Source organism: Vipera berus, assembly GCF_964194415.1.
Source record: "Vipera berus genome assembly, chromosome: 5".
Taxonomy (NCBI): Eukaryota; Metazoa; Chordata; class Lepidosauria; order Squamata; family Viperidae; genus Vipera; species Vipera berus.
Genome location: NC_138207.1, coordinates 103,625,137 through 103,644,173, shown reverse-complemented (window position 1 = coordinate 103,644,173; position 19,037 = coordinate 103,625,137). Strand labels below are relative to the sequence as shown.

Below are 19,037 nucleotides of genomic sequence, written 5' to 3'. Positions count from 1 at the left end.
GCACGTGGACAGAATCGGAGAAACATCTAGAGAAGACTATGGGTGGCAATTCACCCACCTGAGCTCAAGCGAAATTTAAAAACTGGGATGGATGATAAACAAGAGAATGGAGCAGACCCTTTCAAAGGAAGATGTTAAATATTAAGGGGTGAGACCTTAACCCAGGTTCATTGTTGGGGGGGGGCTATTCTAGCACTGTCCAAACTTAATGAGCGTAGACTTTCCATACAGAAACCCAGTGAATGAATTTGACCGAAGGCTTTTTTTTAAGCCATGATGATTTCAAATGCTCTCTAATTACCAATGGGGGCCAAACCTATAAGAAGTAGGCTTAACTTCTGCCAATAGATAGATAATGAGAAGAAATAATGCTCTAGCATACAATGAGAGCATACCTGTATCCTATACATACAGTAGGATAGCATTTGATATAGATGGAGATGGATAGATAGACAGATAGAGAGAGAGAGAGAGAGAGAGAGAGAGACAGACAGACAGACAGACAGACAGACAGACAGACAGATAGAAACAGATAGACAGACAGACAGACAGACAGACAGACAGATAGATAGATAGATAGATAGATGATAGATAGATAGATAGATAGATACAGAGATAGATAGATAGATAGATAGATAGATAGATAGATAGATAGATAGATAGATAGATAGATATAGACAGACAGACAGGAAGATAGAGATAGATAGATAGATATTAATGATATATAGATGATATAAGTAGATGATATAGATGTATAGATAGATCTAAAGACTTATTATATATAGATATGTACCTGTGATTTCCTTTTTAAAGAGAAATCATAATGGTCAAAAATCTCCACACAGGCTCTCACTGAGTTGTGTACTGTCAAAAATGGAGCAAGCTGTAAATTACCACAGTTGGAGCAAAAAAATAAAAGTTTTGAAACAAGATGGTACCTTTAAAGAAGCAGCCTTTATGTGTGCATGTGCTAAATCAAAGGTCAACATATCCCTTTTAAAATAAAAAATAAAAAATGGTGCTTCAAGAAATATTATTTTTTGCAAAAAAGGCATTTCTCAAAACTGAAATCAAGACTATTTCTTTTGGGCAGACTCTGTGCTAGATTTGGCTGACTGAAAAAAAGAAGGAAAAAAAAAAAGGAAATTTGGAGCCACCGTGCTTGAGTCAATGAAAATGTCAGGATTACAGAATGAGTATGATTTACCTCAGTGTGTTTCCTGGCAGCTTAATCAACCTAAGCATTTATTATTCAGTTTATCTGGTCCAGATGCTATTGAATCTTCTGAAGTTCTAAGCCTGTTGGAGGTTTCCGAGGAATGAACTGCATTTCCTAGGCCTTTCTTTCTTTCTTTCTTTCTTTCTTTCTTTCTTTCTTTCTTTCTTTCTTTCTTTCTTTCTTTCTTTCTTTCTTTCTTTCTTTCTTTCTTTAAAAGAAGTTGAAGGAAGCTGATCAAATATGATATTATTTTATTTTTACCATGTTATTTACGGGACGTCTGGAATAGCTGGCTTGATGCACATTGAAGGGTTGTTTTAAACAATGTGAGATCGGTTTTCTATTAGAACAAAGCTAATATAACAATTTTTTTTTAGAGTTTTGACTTTGAATGTCTGAGAGAATGAAGGTTGACTGAGCTTGGTGTAGGGTCTCCTGCTTGGGTCGGGGGTTGGACTAGATGACCTCCAAGGTCCCTTCCAACTCTGTTATTCTATTCTATTCTATTCTATTCTATTCTATTCTATTCTATTCTATTCTATTCTATTCTATTCTATTCTATTCTATTCTATTCTATTCTATTCTATTCTATTCTATTCTATTCTATTCTATTCTACATCCTCTCCTCTCCTGTTCTATTCTATTCTATTCTATTCTATTCTATTCTATTCTATTCTATTCTATTCTATTCTATTCTGCATTCTGCATTCTGCATTCTATTCTGCATTCCATTCTATTCTGCATTCTATTCTATTCTATTCTATTCTGCCTTCTCTTCTCTTCTCTTCTCTTCTCTTCTCTTCTCTTCTCTTCTCTTCTCTTCTCTTCTCTTCTCTTCTCTTCTCTTCTCTTCTCTTCTCTTCTCTTCTCTTCTCTTCTCCTCTACTCACGAAAGTCTCTGGCCACTGTTGGAAGTAGCAAGAGTTCCTGACAAGCGCGTCCAGTTCCGGGGTGCTGGAAATGGGAGCGGATGGACTTCCAGCGACTTTCAATCCAGCCGAGCAAGCTGGCTGGCAGACTCAATGCGGCCGAGGCTGGCAGAAGGAAGGAGAAGGGGGCTCGTCAAAGAAAGGAGAGCCTGACCCTAGGAGAAGTCTTTCTTTCTTTCTTTCTTTCTTTCTTTCTCTTTCTTTCTTTCTTTCTTTCTTTCTTTCTTTCTTTCTTTCTTTCTTTCTTTCTTTCTTTCTTTCTTTCTTTCTTTCTTTCTTTCTTTCTTCTTTCTTTCTTTCTTGCCAGGCTCCGGGCTCCAGAGCGAAGCCAAGGCCAGACAAGTAGAAAAGGTCTCTTACGTTTTTCGGTGGGGTGGGGGAGTGTGAGTGGCGTTGGTTGGGGGCGTGGGGGCGAGGGGAGAGAGAGAGAGAGAAGCCAACGGACAAGAGGCGCTGAGCTTCTCCTCCGATGGGCCCACCTCCTCCCCCAACGTTCAAAGTTTCGCCGAGGCCCGGAACTTTCCGCTCACCAATCGCTTGCCTTCTCTCGGTCCTCCCCCCACCCCCTACCCCCCCCGCTCTTCCCCTCCCGTCCCCGCTTGGGCCCGTCCCACCTCCTCCTCCTCCTCCTCCTCCTCCTCCCCCCCCCCTCCCGCTTCCACTTACTCCTATTGCAACGAGGTGGTGCTGAAGCCGCGCGGGAGCCTTTTCCCTCCGCCCCGGAGAAGGAGGGAGTGAGGATAAAGGCAGATAGCGGATCGGGCTGGTAGAGGCCAAGGGAGGTGGAGGGCCAGGGCGGCGGACGGGCGGGCGGGGGGCAAGAGGAGGAGGAGGAGGAGGAGGAGGAAGAAGAGGAGGCGGCGGCAAGGCGCCTGCAAAGAACTTGGCCGCTGCCGCCCAGCGACTCCGGCGGCTGGGCAGCTATGCTGGGGGCGAGCGGTGCGCCGCGGCTGCGGGGTCCCGGGCCGCTTTAGGCAAGGCAGGGCGAGGCTGAGCGGCGACGGGGCTGGAGAGAAGCCCGAGGGCGCCGGGTTGCCGAGCGGCGTTTGCCCGCTTGCCTTCCTTCCTTCCCTGGAGCTGGGGAAGGAAGAGGGGGAGCCAGCCCTGCGGTCCCCAGGCGGTTGAGGAGGAAGAAGAAGAAGAGGAGGAGGAGGAGGAGGAGGAAGGGGCAAGGATGAGCCTCTTGTCAGCCATCGAGACCACCGCCGCCTCCGTTTACCAGCCGGCCCAGTTGCTCAACTGGGTCTACCTCTCCTTGCAAGACACGCACCAGGCCAGCGCCTTCGACGCTTTCCGCCCGGAGTCTTCCTCGGCGCAGCACCCGGAGCTCGGCTACCCCAGCAAAGGCAGCGCCGAGCTGGGCACCTCCGCGCTCAGCTCCAGCTACCTGAACAGCTTCCTCCAGCTCCAGCGCAACGAGGTGAGCGGCTCCCCCCACCCCGGGGGGGGGTTCTTCTCTGCCTGGGGGTGGGTGGGGGGGGAGGTGTGTCTGTGGTGGTCGGGTGGGTATGTGCGAGGGGTGGGCTCAGACCCCACCCCACCCGCCCCGCAATAAAGGCCGGAGGGAAGTCTGGAAGGCGGCGATGTGGAGGGGGGGGGAACTCTGGGGATTCGCGACCCCCTCCACTCTCAGCCGGGTGGGGGGGCGGGGACGGGGGCTCGGCCTGCCAAAGGCGACCCGGAGGGAGTTTTGACTTTTGACGGCTGGCTCTGCCAAGGGAAGGAGAGCCGAGCGAGCGAGCGAGGGAGGGAGGGAGGGACGGACGGGGGAGGGAAGGACTTGGGAAAAGTGTGCGGAAAAGTTAGCTCATCCTTGAAAACTTTTGCGCCCGCCATGATGCTTTTTTTTTTTTTTGCTTTTGCAGTAGGTGGTTTTCGGGAAATGATTTCAGGATTGGTCCTTCCTTCCTTCCTTCCTTCCTTCCTTCCTTCCTTCCTTCCTCCTCTATCACGAAGAACCCCAAAGCTAAAGCGAGCCGGCCTCCCTTCCCCTTCACTCCTTCCCTTCCCTTCCTCTTACTCTCCCTGCCTCCTTCCTCCCTCCGTCCCTCGCTCACCCTCCCCTTCTTCCTTTTTCCTTCCTTCCTTCCTTCCTTCCTCCCTCCCTCCCTCCCTCCCTTCCCTTCTTCCTTCCCCTTCTTCCCTTCCCTTCCCTTTTCCTTCCTTCCTCTTCCTCTCCTTCTTCCCTTCTTCCCCTCCCCTTTCCTTCCCATCCCTTCCCTTTTCCTTCCTTCCTTCCTTCTTTCCTTCTTTCCTCCCCTCCCTCCCTCGCCCTCCCCTTCTTCCCTTCCTTTTTCCTTCCTTCCTTCCCTTCCCTTCCCTTCCCTTCCCTCCCCTTTTCCTTCCTTCCTCTTCCTCTCCTTGTTCCCTCTCTCCCCTCCCCTCTCCTTCCCATTCCTTCCCTTTTCCTACCTTCCTTCCTTCCTCCCTCCCTCCCTGCCTTCTCTTTGCTGGATTATTTGAAAACTAGAGGGTGTTTGGTGATTCAATCAGCAGAGTTTACCTACAATAAGGGAAAAAATGGTTTGGAAAGAAACTGTGGGACCTCTATTCTTGGCTTAGTTTAGGCGCCAGTCTTAAGCAAAGTAGTGAGGAGGAGGAGGAGGAGGAGGAGGAGGAGGAGGAGGAGGAGGAGGAGGAGGAGGAGGGAGGACAAGGAGGAATAACTGGTGGGCCTGAATGCATCGGACAATCGAATAACAGGTTGTGACTTGAGTGGCAAGATAAGTTCACTTCGGTTTCCTATTTTGATCCCTGAGCAGAGAGTTATTTTGAGAGAGGGGGGGGAGGGGAACATATCTGAAGAATGCCCTCACCTCTTCCGGCTCAAGGCAGACTTCATTGGAGCTTCGCAACATGGGTATTGTGGTCAAGGATTACCGAGGCTCAGGGCTGGATGAGAATACATACATGTAAAATCTGTCTGGGGAAGGAGACACGGGGCAAACGTGTTACCGTTGCAGATCAACGTTTGCATGGCACACAATGAATGTCTGAATCTCAGATCACCCAAGAGTAGCCCTGCTGGATCAGGCCAAGGTCTGCCACCCTCCAGTCACAGGGGGCTCACTGTGACAATCCCTTGACCATCATTGTGCTAAACTAGACAGGCTGGATTTCCCCCTTCCAGAAGGCTTCAGGGGAGATGGCAGAAACCGCTGGTGGGGAGTGGGCTGGGCTTCCCATAATGGCTAGTAGGATACTCTGAGGAGGCTTGCAAGCAGGAGATGGAATGCCGTTCATTGTTCTTCTGTGACCAGGATTGGAGGCAGGTGGAATAGAATAGAATAGAATAGAATTACAGAATAGAATAAGAAAAGAATTAGAATTAGAATTATTAGAATTAGAATTAGAATTAGAATTAGAATTAGAATTAGAATGGAATAGAATAAGAGTAGGGTAGGGTAGAGTAGAGTAGAGTAGAGTAAAGTAGAGTAGAATACTGAGTTGGAAGGGACCTTGTAGGTCATCTAGTCCAACCCCCTATCCTAGCAGGAGACCCTACACCATTTCTGAAAAATGGCAGTCCAGTTTCTTCTTGAAAGCTTCCAGTGATGAAGCTCCCACAACTTCTGAAGGCAACTTCTGTTCCCTTGGTTGATTGTTCTCATGTCAGAAAATTCCTCTTTATTTCTAGAATCTCTTCTTGATCAGTTCCGTCCGTTATTCCTTGTCTGGCCTTCGGGTGCTTTGGAGAATAGTTTGACACACACCCCCACTCTGTGGCAGCCCCTCAAATATTGGATGGCTGCTATCATGTCTCCCCTGGTCCTCCTCTTCACTAGACTAGCCATATGCCCAGTTCCTGCAACCGTCCTTCATATGTTTGAGCCTCCAGTCCCCTAATCATCTTTGTTGCTCTTCTCTGCACTTTTTCTCCAGACGGGAAAGTCTCTGGATGAGGTTTTCTTAGCCTGGGAAGCTTGAAGGTGCATATATATTTCAGTTCCAGCAGACGTTTTGGGAGTTGATATCTTCTGGTTTCCAAGATTGAGAAACTCTGGTCTAGGAGAATTGTCTTTTAAGGAAAGTATCCAAAGTGACATCGTTGCGTCTTGTGCAACTTGAACCACACAAATTAGTTAGGCAGTTTTCTAAATTCTCTTGTCAGTAAGCTTCATGGGATGACCCCACCCACCAATGCTAGTGGACAGAGAGAGGGAGACAAATGCCATGCAGAAATCGAGGGTCATCATCCTCAGGCTGTCTAGGAAGTCAAGCAAACATCCCGGAGGAAAGCAATTCATTTCCTAGTTCTATTCTGAAAAAGCCATGCAAACCTGGCTCCTATTCTGTTCTGTTCTATTCTATTCTATTCTATTCTATTCTATTCTATTCTATTCTATTCTATTCTATTCTATTCTATTCTATTCTATTCTATTCTATTCTATTCTATTCTATTCTATTCTATTCTATTCTATTCTATTCTATTCTATAATATTTATTCTATAATATTTATTCTGTTCTGTTCTGTTCTCCAATATTTATTCTATTCTATTCTATTCTATTCTGTTCTGTTCTGTTCTGTTCTGTTCTATTCTGTTCTATTCTGTAATTCTATTCTACTCTACTGTATTCTATTCTATTCTTCTATTTAATTCTATTTAATTCTATTCTATTCTATTCTATTCTATTCTATTCTATTCTATTCTATTCTATTCTATTCTATTCTATTCTATTCTATTCTATTCTATTCTATTCTATTCTATTCTATTCTATTCTATTCATTCTTCCATTCCATTCTATTCTATTCCATTCCATCTATTCTATTCTATTCTATTCTATTCTATTCTATTCTATTCTATTCTATTCTATTCTATTCTATTCTATTCTATTCTATTCTATTCTATTCTATTCTATTCTATTCTATTCTATTCTATTCTACAGTTAGAATAAGAATCGAATAGAGCTGGAAGGGGCCTTGGAGGTCTAGTCCACAACTGCTCAAGCAGCAGACCCTGATACCATTTCAGGCAAGTGGCTTCTGAGTCGGTTGTCTCTACTCTTCCAAATGTTAATTCATGCCAGATATTGCCGTTTTTCCAAGTGCTGTATGCCTTTTGATCTGTAGGCACCACTTTGGTTGATTTTAGAGACCAGGACGATGAATTCCTTTAGTGTCTTCAAACTCGGCCCTTTTATGACTTGTGGACTTCAGCTCCCAGAATTCCTCAGCCAGCGTGCCTGCTTTAGTGTTCCGATGGTCGCATTGTCGACCTGCCTTCCCAATCTGCGGTAGTCATTATCGTTGTTTTCTTGACGTTAAGGTGAAGTCCAATTTTTTTCCCCACTTTCATCTTTGACTCTCAGGATTAGCCCACTCCAGATCCTCCTTGCTTTCCACCAGCAATGTGGTATCATCGGAGGTTGTTGATACTCCAACCACCGATTTTAACCCCCATGGACCTGTTGTAGACTAATGCCATGGAAGAGTAAGGATAAAGTCGCTGAGTTTATGAGCTGTGCAAAGAGCAGGATCACTCTTCAGGTCTGAACCACACTTCCTTTCCACAGTTTAATCTTGGATGTGTGCAAATGTTGACCTTTGCAACTGGTTGTGAAACATTTCCCCCCTCCAATCTTTTTTAACCCTCTCAACAAAGTGGTCGCTCTGCCAATGTTTGCAGAATGTCTTCGGCAACACAGGAAAAAAATGACATCACGTGGTGGGCTGAATATTGCAGCGAGAGTTGTGGGCTTGATTACCTACTCCTCTGTGGGATATCGGTGTGCGTCGGTTGTGTGGCCATGTAGGAAAGCTACTTGCCAAGTGTGAGACGGGAGAAGGGGCTGCCAGCAGATGAAGTAAGGACATTTTTCAAAGCTGCTCTTAAAATTTTAACCCACCAGTAACCAAAGAGAGTAGATGTGAGTAGATTGGGTTGGTAATGTATGTAAGAGCCCGTTGTTTGTGTTGTTGGTTGCAATGCTGCGGTTAACGCTTGAGTAAAAACTATGTCTTGGTCCAGTTTGCAAAGGGCAAGGATTGGTTAAGTTACTCAATGCCGTGATTATTGCATCCTCTAACGCAGGAGTGGGGAAACCTTGGGCCTTTTATGACTTGTGGACTACAACTCCCAGAATTCCTGAGCCAGCCCTGAAGTTGAAGTCCACTAGTCATAAAAGGGCTAGCGTTCCCCACTCCTGCTCAGGCGGAGCTTTGCTTTCATTCACAAAATACACATTCCGTAATACGGCTGTTATTTATTTACCTGCCATGAGCTGCTGCCCTGTTTCCGTGGCTACAGATTAATACAGTTCTCAACGCGGGAAATTGGCTCCACCTATTAGTAGTCTTCTTGAAGCTGGCATCTTCAAGCTTTTAGTCAGTTCTTTCCCAATCTGGGCCAGTGGTGTGAACGTCAACTCACAGAATGCCTCAGCCATGAGGGCCCTTGCTGAGAGTTGAAGTTCGTACATCTGGAAATTGTCTGGTTGGAAAACACGGCTTTAGATTACATGAATGTTCCTTACTGCAGTCATCTTGCTCACCGTGGGATGCTACAACCATCAGGAAGACAAAACGTCGCTTTTGGTCTCAAGCTTGGGGTTATTTTCACGCCAGCTGTGACTGTCCTGCTCCGTTGCTTTCAAGAGGACCTCACCGCCCAGTTCTCATTGGGCCTTCTCCAGTGTCAATAAAGGAGGATAAAGCGTTGAAATGAGGGGTCCTTGGTGCTCTCTGAGCTTGCTGGTTTTCTGGCAGACGTTTCCTTACCGAATTGGATAACATCATCAGTGGTGGAAGGGAATGGGGTTTGTGGAGAAGAGGAGGAGGAGGAGGAGGACTGTGGGGTCCTTGGTGCTCTCTGAACTTGGTTGTTTTCTTGTAGACATTTCATTACCCATCTAGGTAACATCATCAGTGCTAGAAGGGAGGAGGAGGAGGAGGAGGAGAGGAAGAGGAGGAGGAGGACTGTGGGGTCCTTGGTGCTCTCTGAGCTTGGTTGTTTTCTTGCAGACATTTCATTACCCAACTGGGTAACATCATCAGTGATGGAAGGGAATGGGGTTTGTGGACCAGGGGAAGGAAAAGAGGAGGAGGAGGAGGAAGAAGAAGAAGAAGAAGATTGCAGGGTCCTTGGCGCTCTCTGAGCTTGGTTGTTTTCTTGCAGATGTTTCATTACCCAACCAAGTAACATCATCAGCGCTGATGATGTTACGTAGTTTGGTTAATGAAACATCTGGAAAAAGAAGTCCCCAAGCTCAGAGAACACCAAAGACCTCTCCTTATCCGGTATCTGGCAAAACTCACTGGCCATTACAATCTTGGCTGGCCGAGTGCTTCCTTCAATTCTAGAACCGTTCCCAAAGCTTGCCCATTATAGGACACATTTCCACATTGGTGTGTGTTTGGATGCAAATATCGGAAGTGTAGACTAGTAGGCCATGCCTTCTTCTGTGCGGTCATTCTTCAACACCACCCAGATAGATATATAGGTGGAGAACGTGGCTTCTGCTGCAAGGCTGCCAAAGGGATTAAGAAAAGAGTTTTTAATCTCCCTCTTCCTGCCCCTTTACGGTCTTGTCCTATACCTGCCCACTAGATTAATCAATATTTCCCATCCCTGTCTGGAAATGAGAGACACATCTTGGACGCAAACCTCTTAGCTTGGAATCCAGAGGTGGCCTGTAGTTCCTCAGATCGTGCCTTCAATATTCATCAGCAACGTAACCAAAATCTAGTTATTTCATTTGTGGGTGTTTCTGACTGTTTGGGGGGGGGGCTTTCCCCCCCCCCCTTTTAAGGGTGATGATAGGAATGGAGGGAGAGGTTTAATCCTCACAGGAAATCCCTGCAAAGACAGATGGGACTCTGTTCCTTCCTGGTGGAAAGAAAAACAAAGAGAATGGATAGCCTGATTGGCCTGGAGCCACCACGGATGGCGTTATCGGGAGGCTTTTAAACGCCCCCCCCCCGCGCTGCGTTTCATTCCCTTGCGGAGACGTGGTTGTGAAAAGGCCACCAGAGAGAGGAAGTTTCCTACACTTTTGAAGGAACCACTCTCGCTGTTGTTCCTCGGGGAAGGCAGGTGCAAGAGAAAAGCGAACCCTTTATTAAATCCCTTGTGCCTGGCTGGACTGACTTTGGAAGTTTCCTGGCTTGGTTTCGCTCCAAATCAATCTCGGGTTTTTTGTGAAGCCTACAGCTGACTCGGTTCAGCTGTTCTTTTGGCACACTTTCTGCCTGTGACCCAGTTAAGAGCATCTGCAAATACAGCTGCTGTGTGTACGTGTGCGTGCAAACACACGCTCTTTTTTTTGAACTTTTTTTTATTGAAAAGTTTTATAAAAGTTACAAAAAATCCCCCAAACCAACCCACCCTAAACCCCCTCCCCTCTCCCTCCCCCACTTCCCAGAGCTGAGTACAGGGTTACAAATATAGTAATCATAATCTAACTAACATTAACCAACTATATAAATAACCAAGTTCACAATGCGCTTTAACTCCCCTTTAACATAAATACAAGCAAAATAACAGTATACATAATAATAATAATAAAAACAGAAACAAATTAAAATCCAAATTATTAAACAATACAATATCCAAGTTATTAAACAATACCAGTACTAAAAATAATAATAATACCATATAGTTAAAACTAATAAAAATTCCACTATAATAAACTATTAATAATAATAACAATCTAAAATTTACTCATAGGCTCTTTTTTTTAAAATCCCATTTATATCCCGCCCTTCTCCGAAGACTCAGGGTGGCTTACAATCTAAGAAGCACAAATCAATGTGCTTAGCAGTAGCCTTCATTCTATGTATATGCCTGCTTATTAGGGCTTTCACACACACACCCCAAGTGGCATTATTACAAAGTCAGCTTAATTGCCCCCAACAATCTGGGTCCTCATTTTACCTACCTGGGAAGGATGGAAGGCTGAGTCAACCTTGAGCCTGGTGGGACTCGAACCTTCACTAATTGCAGGCAGCTGGTGTTACTTAAGGAGGCATTAGCCCACTGCTCCACCAAGGCTCTCTTGAGGGGCTCCTCCCAACCCATGGGTGGCTTCAGCTAGAGAAAGCTCAGTGGCCTCAAAGTTCGGCAGTGTAAACCACAGAGAGGTGGAAGAAAGCAAATAAACAAACAAAAAAAACAAAAAAAACAAAACACAACAGCTTCTTTGTCCCAGTGATGGGACCTGAGTTGAAGAATTTTTTTTGCTCCCCCTTATTTGAAAGTTCCTTGTCATCTTTGCAAGCCAACTGCTCATTGTCTGAGAGGATGGAAAGGAAAATAATGTTCTCATACACTAGACCTGCCTGGGAAATGTTTTCACTATCTAATGAAGACCACAATGTAAAAAAAAGAAAAAAAAAAGACATTGAGACACTAGAAAGAGTGCAGAGAAGAGCAACAAAGAGGATTATGGCACTGGAGGCTAAAACGTATGAAGAACGGTTGCTGGAACTGGGTATGTCTAGTTGAAGAAGAGAAGAAATTCCCTTGCCAACATAGCCTTTGTTGAGAATTGTGGGGGGGCTGGAATTTCCACCCATCTGGAAATTGCCCATCTGCTTGCATTAGCTTTTTTCTTCTTCAATTGTTAGACTTACAGATCGCATGTCCCCAGTTTAGACTGGAGGCTAAAACATATAGGGAATTGGGTATGTGTAGTTTAACAAAGAGAAGGACATGATAGCAGTGTTCCAATATCTCAGGGGCTGCCCCAAAGAAGAGGGAGTCAAGCTATTCTCCAAAGCACCAGAAGGCAGGACAAGAAGCAACAGATGGAAACTAATCAAGGAGAGAAGCAACCTGGAACTAAGGAGAAACTTCCTGACAGTGAGAACAATTAATCAGTGGAACAACCTGCCTCCAGAAGTTGTGATTGCTCCAACACTGGAAATTTTTAAGAAGTGATTGGACAACCATTTGTCTGAAATGGTGTAGGGTTTCCTGCCCGGGGAAGGGAGGTTGAACTAGAAGATCTCCAAGGCCCCTTCCACCTCTGTTATTCTGTTCTGTTCTAATGAAAAGGAGAGGGGGAGAGACCTAATTGGCATCTCAATTTAAAATGTGCGTGCGCTAAGAAAACATGTCGAAAAAACTCAAAAATTAAAATATATCCTGCTGTGCTTCCTAAGGCTCATTAGACTCCAGAGAGCCTGCAAACTTTACTTTGGAATGAGGACTCAAAAATAAAATCTCTCCACAATCTTAGAACATCTTTAATAAGGAACGACTGCAAAATGATGTGCAGGAGCAGGGTTATGTGTGTGTATGTGTGTGTGTGTGTGTGTGTGTGTGTGTGTGTGTGTGAGAGAGAGAAGTGATGTCACGTGAACGAATGTGTCGATATTTGTGCAATGGAGTTTGTGAATATCAGAGTGGCTTCTCATCCCATTCGTGGTTGCGATCCTGCACAAGTTTAGGTTACATGCAGTCCTCGATGTAGCAACATTCGCTAAGTGACCCTTTGAACTTACAATAGTACTGGGGGGAAAAGGGCTCCTTACACTTACGACTGTCTCGGTGTCCTCACAGTCAGAAGATTGGCACCTGACATGCATCCCAGAGTCAGGTCGTTGAAGTATGCAAACTTCCCAGTCAATTCCCAACAAGCAAAGTCAGTGGGGGAGCCTGGATTCATTTAATGACTGCATGATTCACTCAAATGACTGCCAAAAAAAGTTAGTAAAATCTGGCTCAATTCACTCAATAGCCACTTTGCTTAGCTAAAGAAATTCTGGTCCCCATTCTGCTCATACATTGAGGGCTTACCTAATACTATAATAATAACAACAATAACAACAATAATAATAGTAATAGAGTTGGAAGGGACCTTGGAGGTCTTCTACCCCATGCTCAGGTAGGAAACCCTACACCATTTCAGACAAATGGGTGTCCAATTTCTTAAAAACTTCCAGTGTTGGGGCATCCACAACTTCTGGAGGCAGGCAGTTCCACTGGTTAATTGTTCTGACTGCCAGGAAATTTCTCCTTAGTTCCAGGTTGCTTCTCTCCTTGATGAGTTTCCATCCGTTGCTTCTTGTCCTGCTTTCAGGTGCTTTGGAGAATAGCTTGGCTCCCTCTTCTTTGGGGCAGCCCCTGAGATATTGGAAGACTGCTATCATGTCACCCCTGGTCCTTCTCTTCATTAAAGTAGACCCAGTATTTGGTTTCCCCTTCTTATAATTTTAATGGCTTTTTTATCAGAAGGAAAGTGGACATAAAGATGGGAAAAGGAGAACGTATGTATTATTGTGGTTCGTTGCACAGCCAGATGTTCAGACTGGATCTGGCATTTTCATTTGTCTATCCAATCCTTCCCAAGGATCCAGGAGAGGCAGATGTTACTATTTGCTATTTGCAAGCTGTAAGCTGTTTCGAGTAAAGCTGCCTTTTGCAATTGAGGGATGTTGAATTTGTCAGTGCCGATGAGGTTCAAGAGGTGCTCCAGTTGACTTGGGATTGCATCCAAGGTGCCTATTATTATCAGGGCTATCTTTGCTTTCTTTTGACACAGTCGTCCTAGTTCTATTTGCAGGCCTTTGTATGTTGTTATCTTCTGCACTTTCTTTCTCTTCTCTTTTGCTGTCTCCAGGCACTGCCACATCCACTCTCCGGACATTTTTTTTTCTTTTGTCCTTCTTATTGACAGTGGCAAAGTCTGCTTTATAGGGACGCGGTGGCTCAGTGGGTTAGGACGCTGAGCTTGTCGATCAGAAGGTCGGCAGTTTGGCGGGTCGAATCCCAAGTGCCGCATAACAGAGTGAGCGCCTGTTACTCGTCCCAGCTTCTGCCAACCTAGCAGTTCGAAAGCACGTAAAAAATGCAAGTAGAAAAATAGGGACCACTACGGTGGGAAGGTAACAGCGTTCCGTGCGCCTTTGGCGTCTAGTCATGCCGGCCACATGACCACAGAGACGTCCTTGGACAAGCGCTGGCTCTTCGGCTTTGAAACGGAGATGAGCACCGGCCCCTAGAGTCGGAAACGACTAGCACGCATGTGCGGGGGAACCTTTACCTTTAAAGTCTGCTATGCGGCATACTGTTGTTGTTATTATTTTTGTTTTAAAAGGAAAGTCAGCAAGAGCACAACTTAAGAGAGTGCAATTTAGGAGAAAGAGAAGTATTCTGAACATCCATGATCCTGATCAAGAGATAATTCTAGTACTTCGTAATAGTAAATATGGCAGGCATTGAGAGCTTTTATGGGATGGTTTAGGAGTCCTGTTTGGTAAGGGGCACATGAAGGCCAGACAAGGAACAATGGATGCAAACTGATCAAGGAGAAATTCAACCTAGAAATAAGGAGAAAATTCCTAACGTTGAGAGCAATTAAGCAGTGGAACGGCAGGCACTTTATCAGAAATGGTATAGGGTCTCCTGCATGACCAGAGGCTTGGACTAGATGACCTCCAAGGTCCCTTCCAACTCTGTTATTCTGTAAATTAATTAACGATTGCCAACCATTGAATTATTTTCCCGATTTGTTTTTAAGGAACCTTTTTGGCTGCAAAGAGTGGGCGTTGCCACGGAAGCCAGGATTGTGCTCCCCCCGCTGCCAGCAGAATTTAGAAAGTTTAAAATATTCATATTTGGGAGAAGTGTCTTGTTGCCGTCACGTGCTCAGCCGTGTCATGTCATGTGGCTCAAGTGAAAACCTTTCCTTTTACAAAGCCTTGGCATGCACAATTAATGCTCAGTTAAATTCCCCAGTAATTTAACTTGTGGAGGAAATTGCATTGGAAACAATATATTTGTAAGTGGTGTTTTAATGCACAGCTAAATAGCAAAAACCTTACAGTGCATACAGCATTGCAATGTAATGTTGCTATTCTATTTTTTGATGCTGAACAAAGCACGCCTTGGTGCTTTTTTTTTTCTTCCTTGAAAAAATGGATAATTATATGTTTACAATTGCCTTTCAATCCTCCTGCTTGAACTACTCTTGACTTGGACATTTACTTTTTGAAACGTAGTGAGCTTTTGTCATGCGGAAAGTGTCCCTCATTCGCTAGGCGATTTTACCCAGAAAAAAACCTCTTTATTTTCTTGCTCCCCACCCCCACTTATCAACTGTATCCTGTCTTGGCCTAGCTGGGATTGAAGGGTGATGATTATCAGCACCACATAACATAGGTGGAATATTTGGAAAAGGGCAAAATGAAGATAAAAACATAGCAATTGGTTTAAGACAGCACAAGGGAAGGAAGGAAGGAAGGAAGGAAGGAAGGAAGGAAGGAAGGAAGGAAGGAAGGAAGGAAGGAGAGTGGGAGAGAAGGAGATGAGACAGAGAGGAAGAGAGAAAGAGAAAGAGAAAGAAAAAAAGAAAGAGAAACAAAAAGAAAGAAAGAAGCAGAGGGAGGAAGGAAGGAAGGGAAGGAAAATAAGAGAGAAAAAAGAAAGAAAAAAGAAAGGAAGAAAGAAAGAAAGAAAGAAAGAAATAAAGAGAAAGAAAGAAAGAAAGAAAGAAAGAAAAGCAGAGGGAGGGAGGGAGAGAGGGAGGAAGGAAGGGAAGGAAAAGAAAGAAAGAAAAAGAAAGAAAAGCAGAAGGAGGGAGAGAGGGAGGGAGGGAGGGAGGGAAGGGAAAGAAAAGAAGAAAGAGAAAGAAAAAGAAAGAAGGAAAGAAAGAAGGAGGGGAGAGCAGACCGACTCTGACTGCATGGCAACGTCTGCCTATGTGACTGGCATGCTGACCAAAGCAACTGGGAAGGAAAAATAAAAAGCTCCATTATGCGCCAGCCTTTCTTTCCCTCTGACTTTTCCCACCAAAGTAGCTGCCTCCTTCACAAACCTCGCTGGCTGCATAAAAATCAGCGGCACCCCAGTTAAATCACCATCTGAGAAGAAGCAGTTGTTCCGCTGGGGAAGGGAAGGCTTGAAAGACGCCCCCTTTCCAGTTGTTGTTTTGCTATTGCTTACCAAATCTGCCAAGGATCCTCCAGCGTCACATGTCTGGAGTTTGTGGAAGAGCGGGCCGCTTGATATTTCCGGATCAAAACAGTTAATTGGACGCTGTCGTAAATAAATCTGCCGATTGGGGAAAAGTTTGGAACTGTTGCAGTTATCGGTCTGCCCCGAGGGCCCAGTTGCGTTAGGGATTCTGGCTGAGTAATCTAGGATTTACTGAATCCATGAGCTGGCATGGCTGCCCAACTTTCCTTAGAGAGGGACATTTCAAAAAGGCAACTTTTGGCACTTATAAAGTGGGTGGAAAGGAAGTTCTGAGCTAAGCTTCTGCCAAAAACTTTGCAGGAGAAACTTTGCAGACACCCTGCCCAGGGCGGTGTCCATGATGGGGCAAGGGGAAAAAAAAAGTCAAGATGCTATCAAAGTCTTGACCCTTACTTAGGTGTGGTGGTAGCCATCGCCTTAACTTGTTTGACCCAGCCTTGTAGACACCCCTGCTAATTCTCATGGTTCAAATAACCCCTACTCCTCCATCTTAGCACCCAGAAGGAACCATGGTTGTTCTGGAACTCCCAAGCAACCCTCTGACCAAATTCAACAGTTTGGAAATGATGGTGATGATGAAGATTGATGATGAAGATTGATGATGAAGACTGAAAATGATTAATGATGATGATTGATGATGATGACTGATAATGATAATTGATGGTGATGATGATTGATGATGATTGATGATGATTGATGATGATTGATGATGATTGATGATGAAGATTGAAGATGATTAATTATGATGATTGATTATGACTGATAATGATAATTGATGATTGAGGCTGATGATGATGGATGATAATGATGATGGATGATGGTTGATGATGATGACTGATGATTGATGATGATGATGGTTGATGATGATGACTGATGATTGATGATTGATGATGATTGATGATGATGATTGATGATGATTGATGATGATGATGATTGATAATGATGAATTGGATGTTAATATGCCAAAATACAAAACACCAGCCTCAAAAGATCCTTAATTCCAACTACAGTATTTTGGAAATTTTCTCAGGTAACAAAAGCACTTGGTTATCATTAAACTATAATCAACGCAATGGTTTTCCCAGCAGTGCTGTGTAGCTGTCAGAGTTGGACCATAAAGAAGGCTAATGGCTGAAGAATTGATATTTTCTCATTTGGGCTTTGTTTGCGCATCTGCACGCAGAGTCGTGCACGTGCACATTTCGCTGTTGCTCCCTCTCCTTCTGTGCCACCAAGCCAGAAAGATTGGGGTTGCCCTGCCCTGGGAGATACCCAACCTGAATTAAAATGAACAGAGACCTTTGCCTGCTTAAGTAGTTCTTTATAGCAGTGGCCATGGATCAGTAACCAGGCTGCGGCATGCCAGTAACTGGTCCACACAAACAAGCAAAGCCCCACCCGTGGGATGCAGGCAGCACACAACACCACGCACCCTCCGGTTCGCGAGAAAAACATCTCCATGTAACCGGTCCCTGGTGACCAAAAGGTTGGGGACCTCTGCTTTATAGTATCTCTCAGTCTGATTATTTCCTTGCCAAGAAAAGGTTTTGCCCACCCCATCAGATTTGCCTGGAACTAATGAACTCCAGAACTGGCTTACTCGTTTTAAATGATGCTAAATATTATCAAGTCCGATGCATCTTTTTTTAGTTAACCGATGCTATTAATCTTCAGGCATCATAACAGCCGGAAAGACTGCCAGTGTAACTTTTCACAGCCAACGAGAGCGGATGTTGGATTAGGGGGAGAAACAAAACCAACCCCCCAAACTATTATGCTTTGGAAGTTTGAGAAGAAGAGGAAGGCCCGAGGAGGAATGAGATGGTGAGGGATCAAGAAGTTGCCCACGATATCTTCAGAGGAGCTCCAGATATCACCATGGAGACATGAACTTTACAGATAGTCCTTGCCTTACAAACGGTCCGTTTAGCGACTGTTCAACCTTTCAACAGCCTGGGGAAAAAATGACTTAGGACAATTTTCACACTTCACAGCCATTGCAACATCCTCAGGGGGGTCGCAATTTGGGGGCTTGGCAACTGGCCTGTATTTGTGATGGTTCCACTACCCCATGGTCGTGTGCTCACCGTAGGGGTCCTTTCCCACAAGCAAAGTCAACGGGGGAAGAAGCCACATTTGCTTAACCCCTGCAGCAATTCCCTTAACGGCGGTGGCAGGAAAGGTAGTGAAATCACGGGCAGCCCTCTTAGCAACTGCCTCACTTAGTGACAGACGTTTTGGGCTCTCAATTGCGGTCGTATGCCGAGGACTCCCTGGAGTTAATTCATTTGGTTCGGAGCTGAATCTGATTCAGTGACCTCGCCCTACACTCCCCAAGTTCTAGAATGTGCAAAAAAAAAGAGTTGAACGAATTAGTGCAGGTTCAAGTCCCACCAGGCTCAAGGTTGCCTCAACCTTCCATCCTTCCGAGGTAGGTAAAAGGAGGACCCAGATTGTTGGGGGCAATAAGCTGACTTTGTAATAATGCCGCTTGGGGTGTGTGTGAAAGCCCTAATAAGCAGGCATATACATAGAATGAAGCACATTTGATTTGTGCTTCTTAGATTGTAAGCCACCCTGAGTCTTCGGAGAAGGGCGGGATATAAATGGGATTAAAAAAAAAGAATAGGATATTAACAAAGGAGAATAGCTGATCCTTTTTTTAAAAATAATTCCACCCTTTTTTCTCCTAATTAAATCAGAGTTTTTTTGCCTGCTATATAAATTACATTTATTTCTTTTTGCCACTCCGGCCTATATTATTCAAACGGGACTCTTATCTTTTTCTGCCCGTCTGTTTCAAACATTCTTTTGCGCTCTGATCAGTCCAGGAAACGGAGCCCAGAAACTTATTAAAGTTATCTACCCTCCAGACAAAAGTCAAGAGTGGCGGTGTGTGTGTGTGTGTGTGTGTGTGTGTGTGTGTGTGTGTGTGTGAAGAAAAAGCTCCTCTTTTCTTCTTCTTTTTTT

General features: G+C 44.8%; 1 protein-coding gene across 1 annotated transcript in view; it reads left to right on the top strand.

Annotated features, from left to right (window-relative positions):
- Nucleotides 1–3,315: 3,315 nt before the first annotated feature.
- ZCCHC24 (zinc finger CCHC-type containing 24) overlaps nucleotides 3,316–19,037 on the top strand; it is a 120,953-nt gene continuing 105,231 nt past the window's right edge. The window contains exon 1 of the mRNA XM_081329764.1: nucleotides 3,316–3,568. Within this exon, the coding sequence (XP_081185890.1) occupies nucleotides 3,323–3,568 (246 nt within the window). The 5' untranslated portion in view covers nucleotides 3,316–3,322. The remainder of the gene's footprint in view (nucleotides 3,569–19,037) is intronic.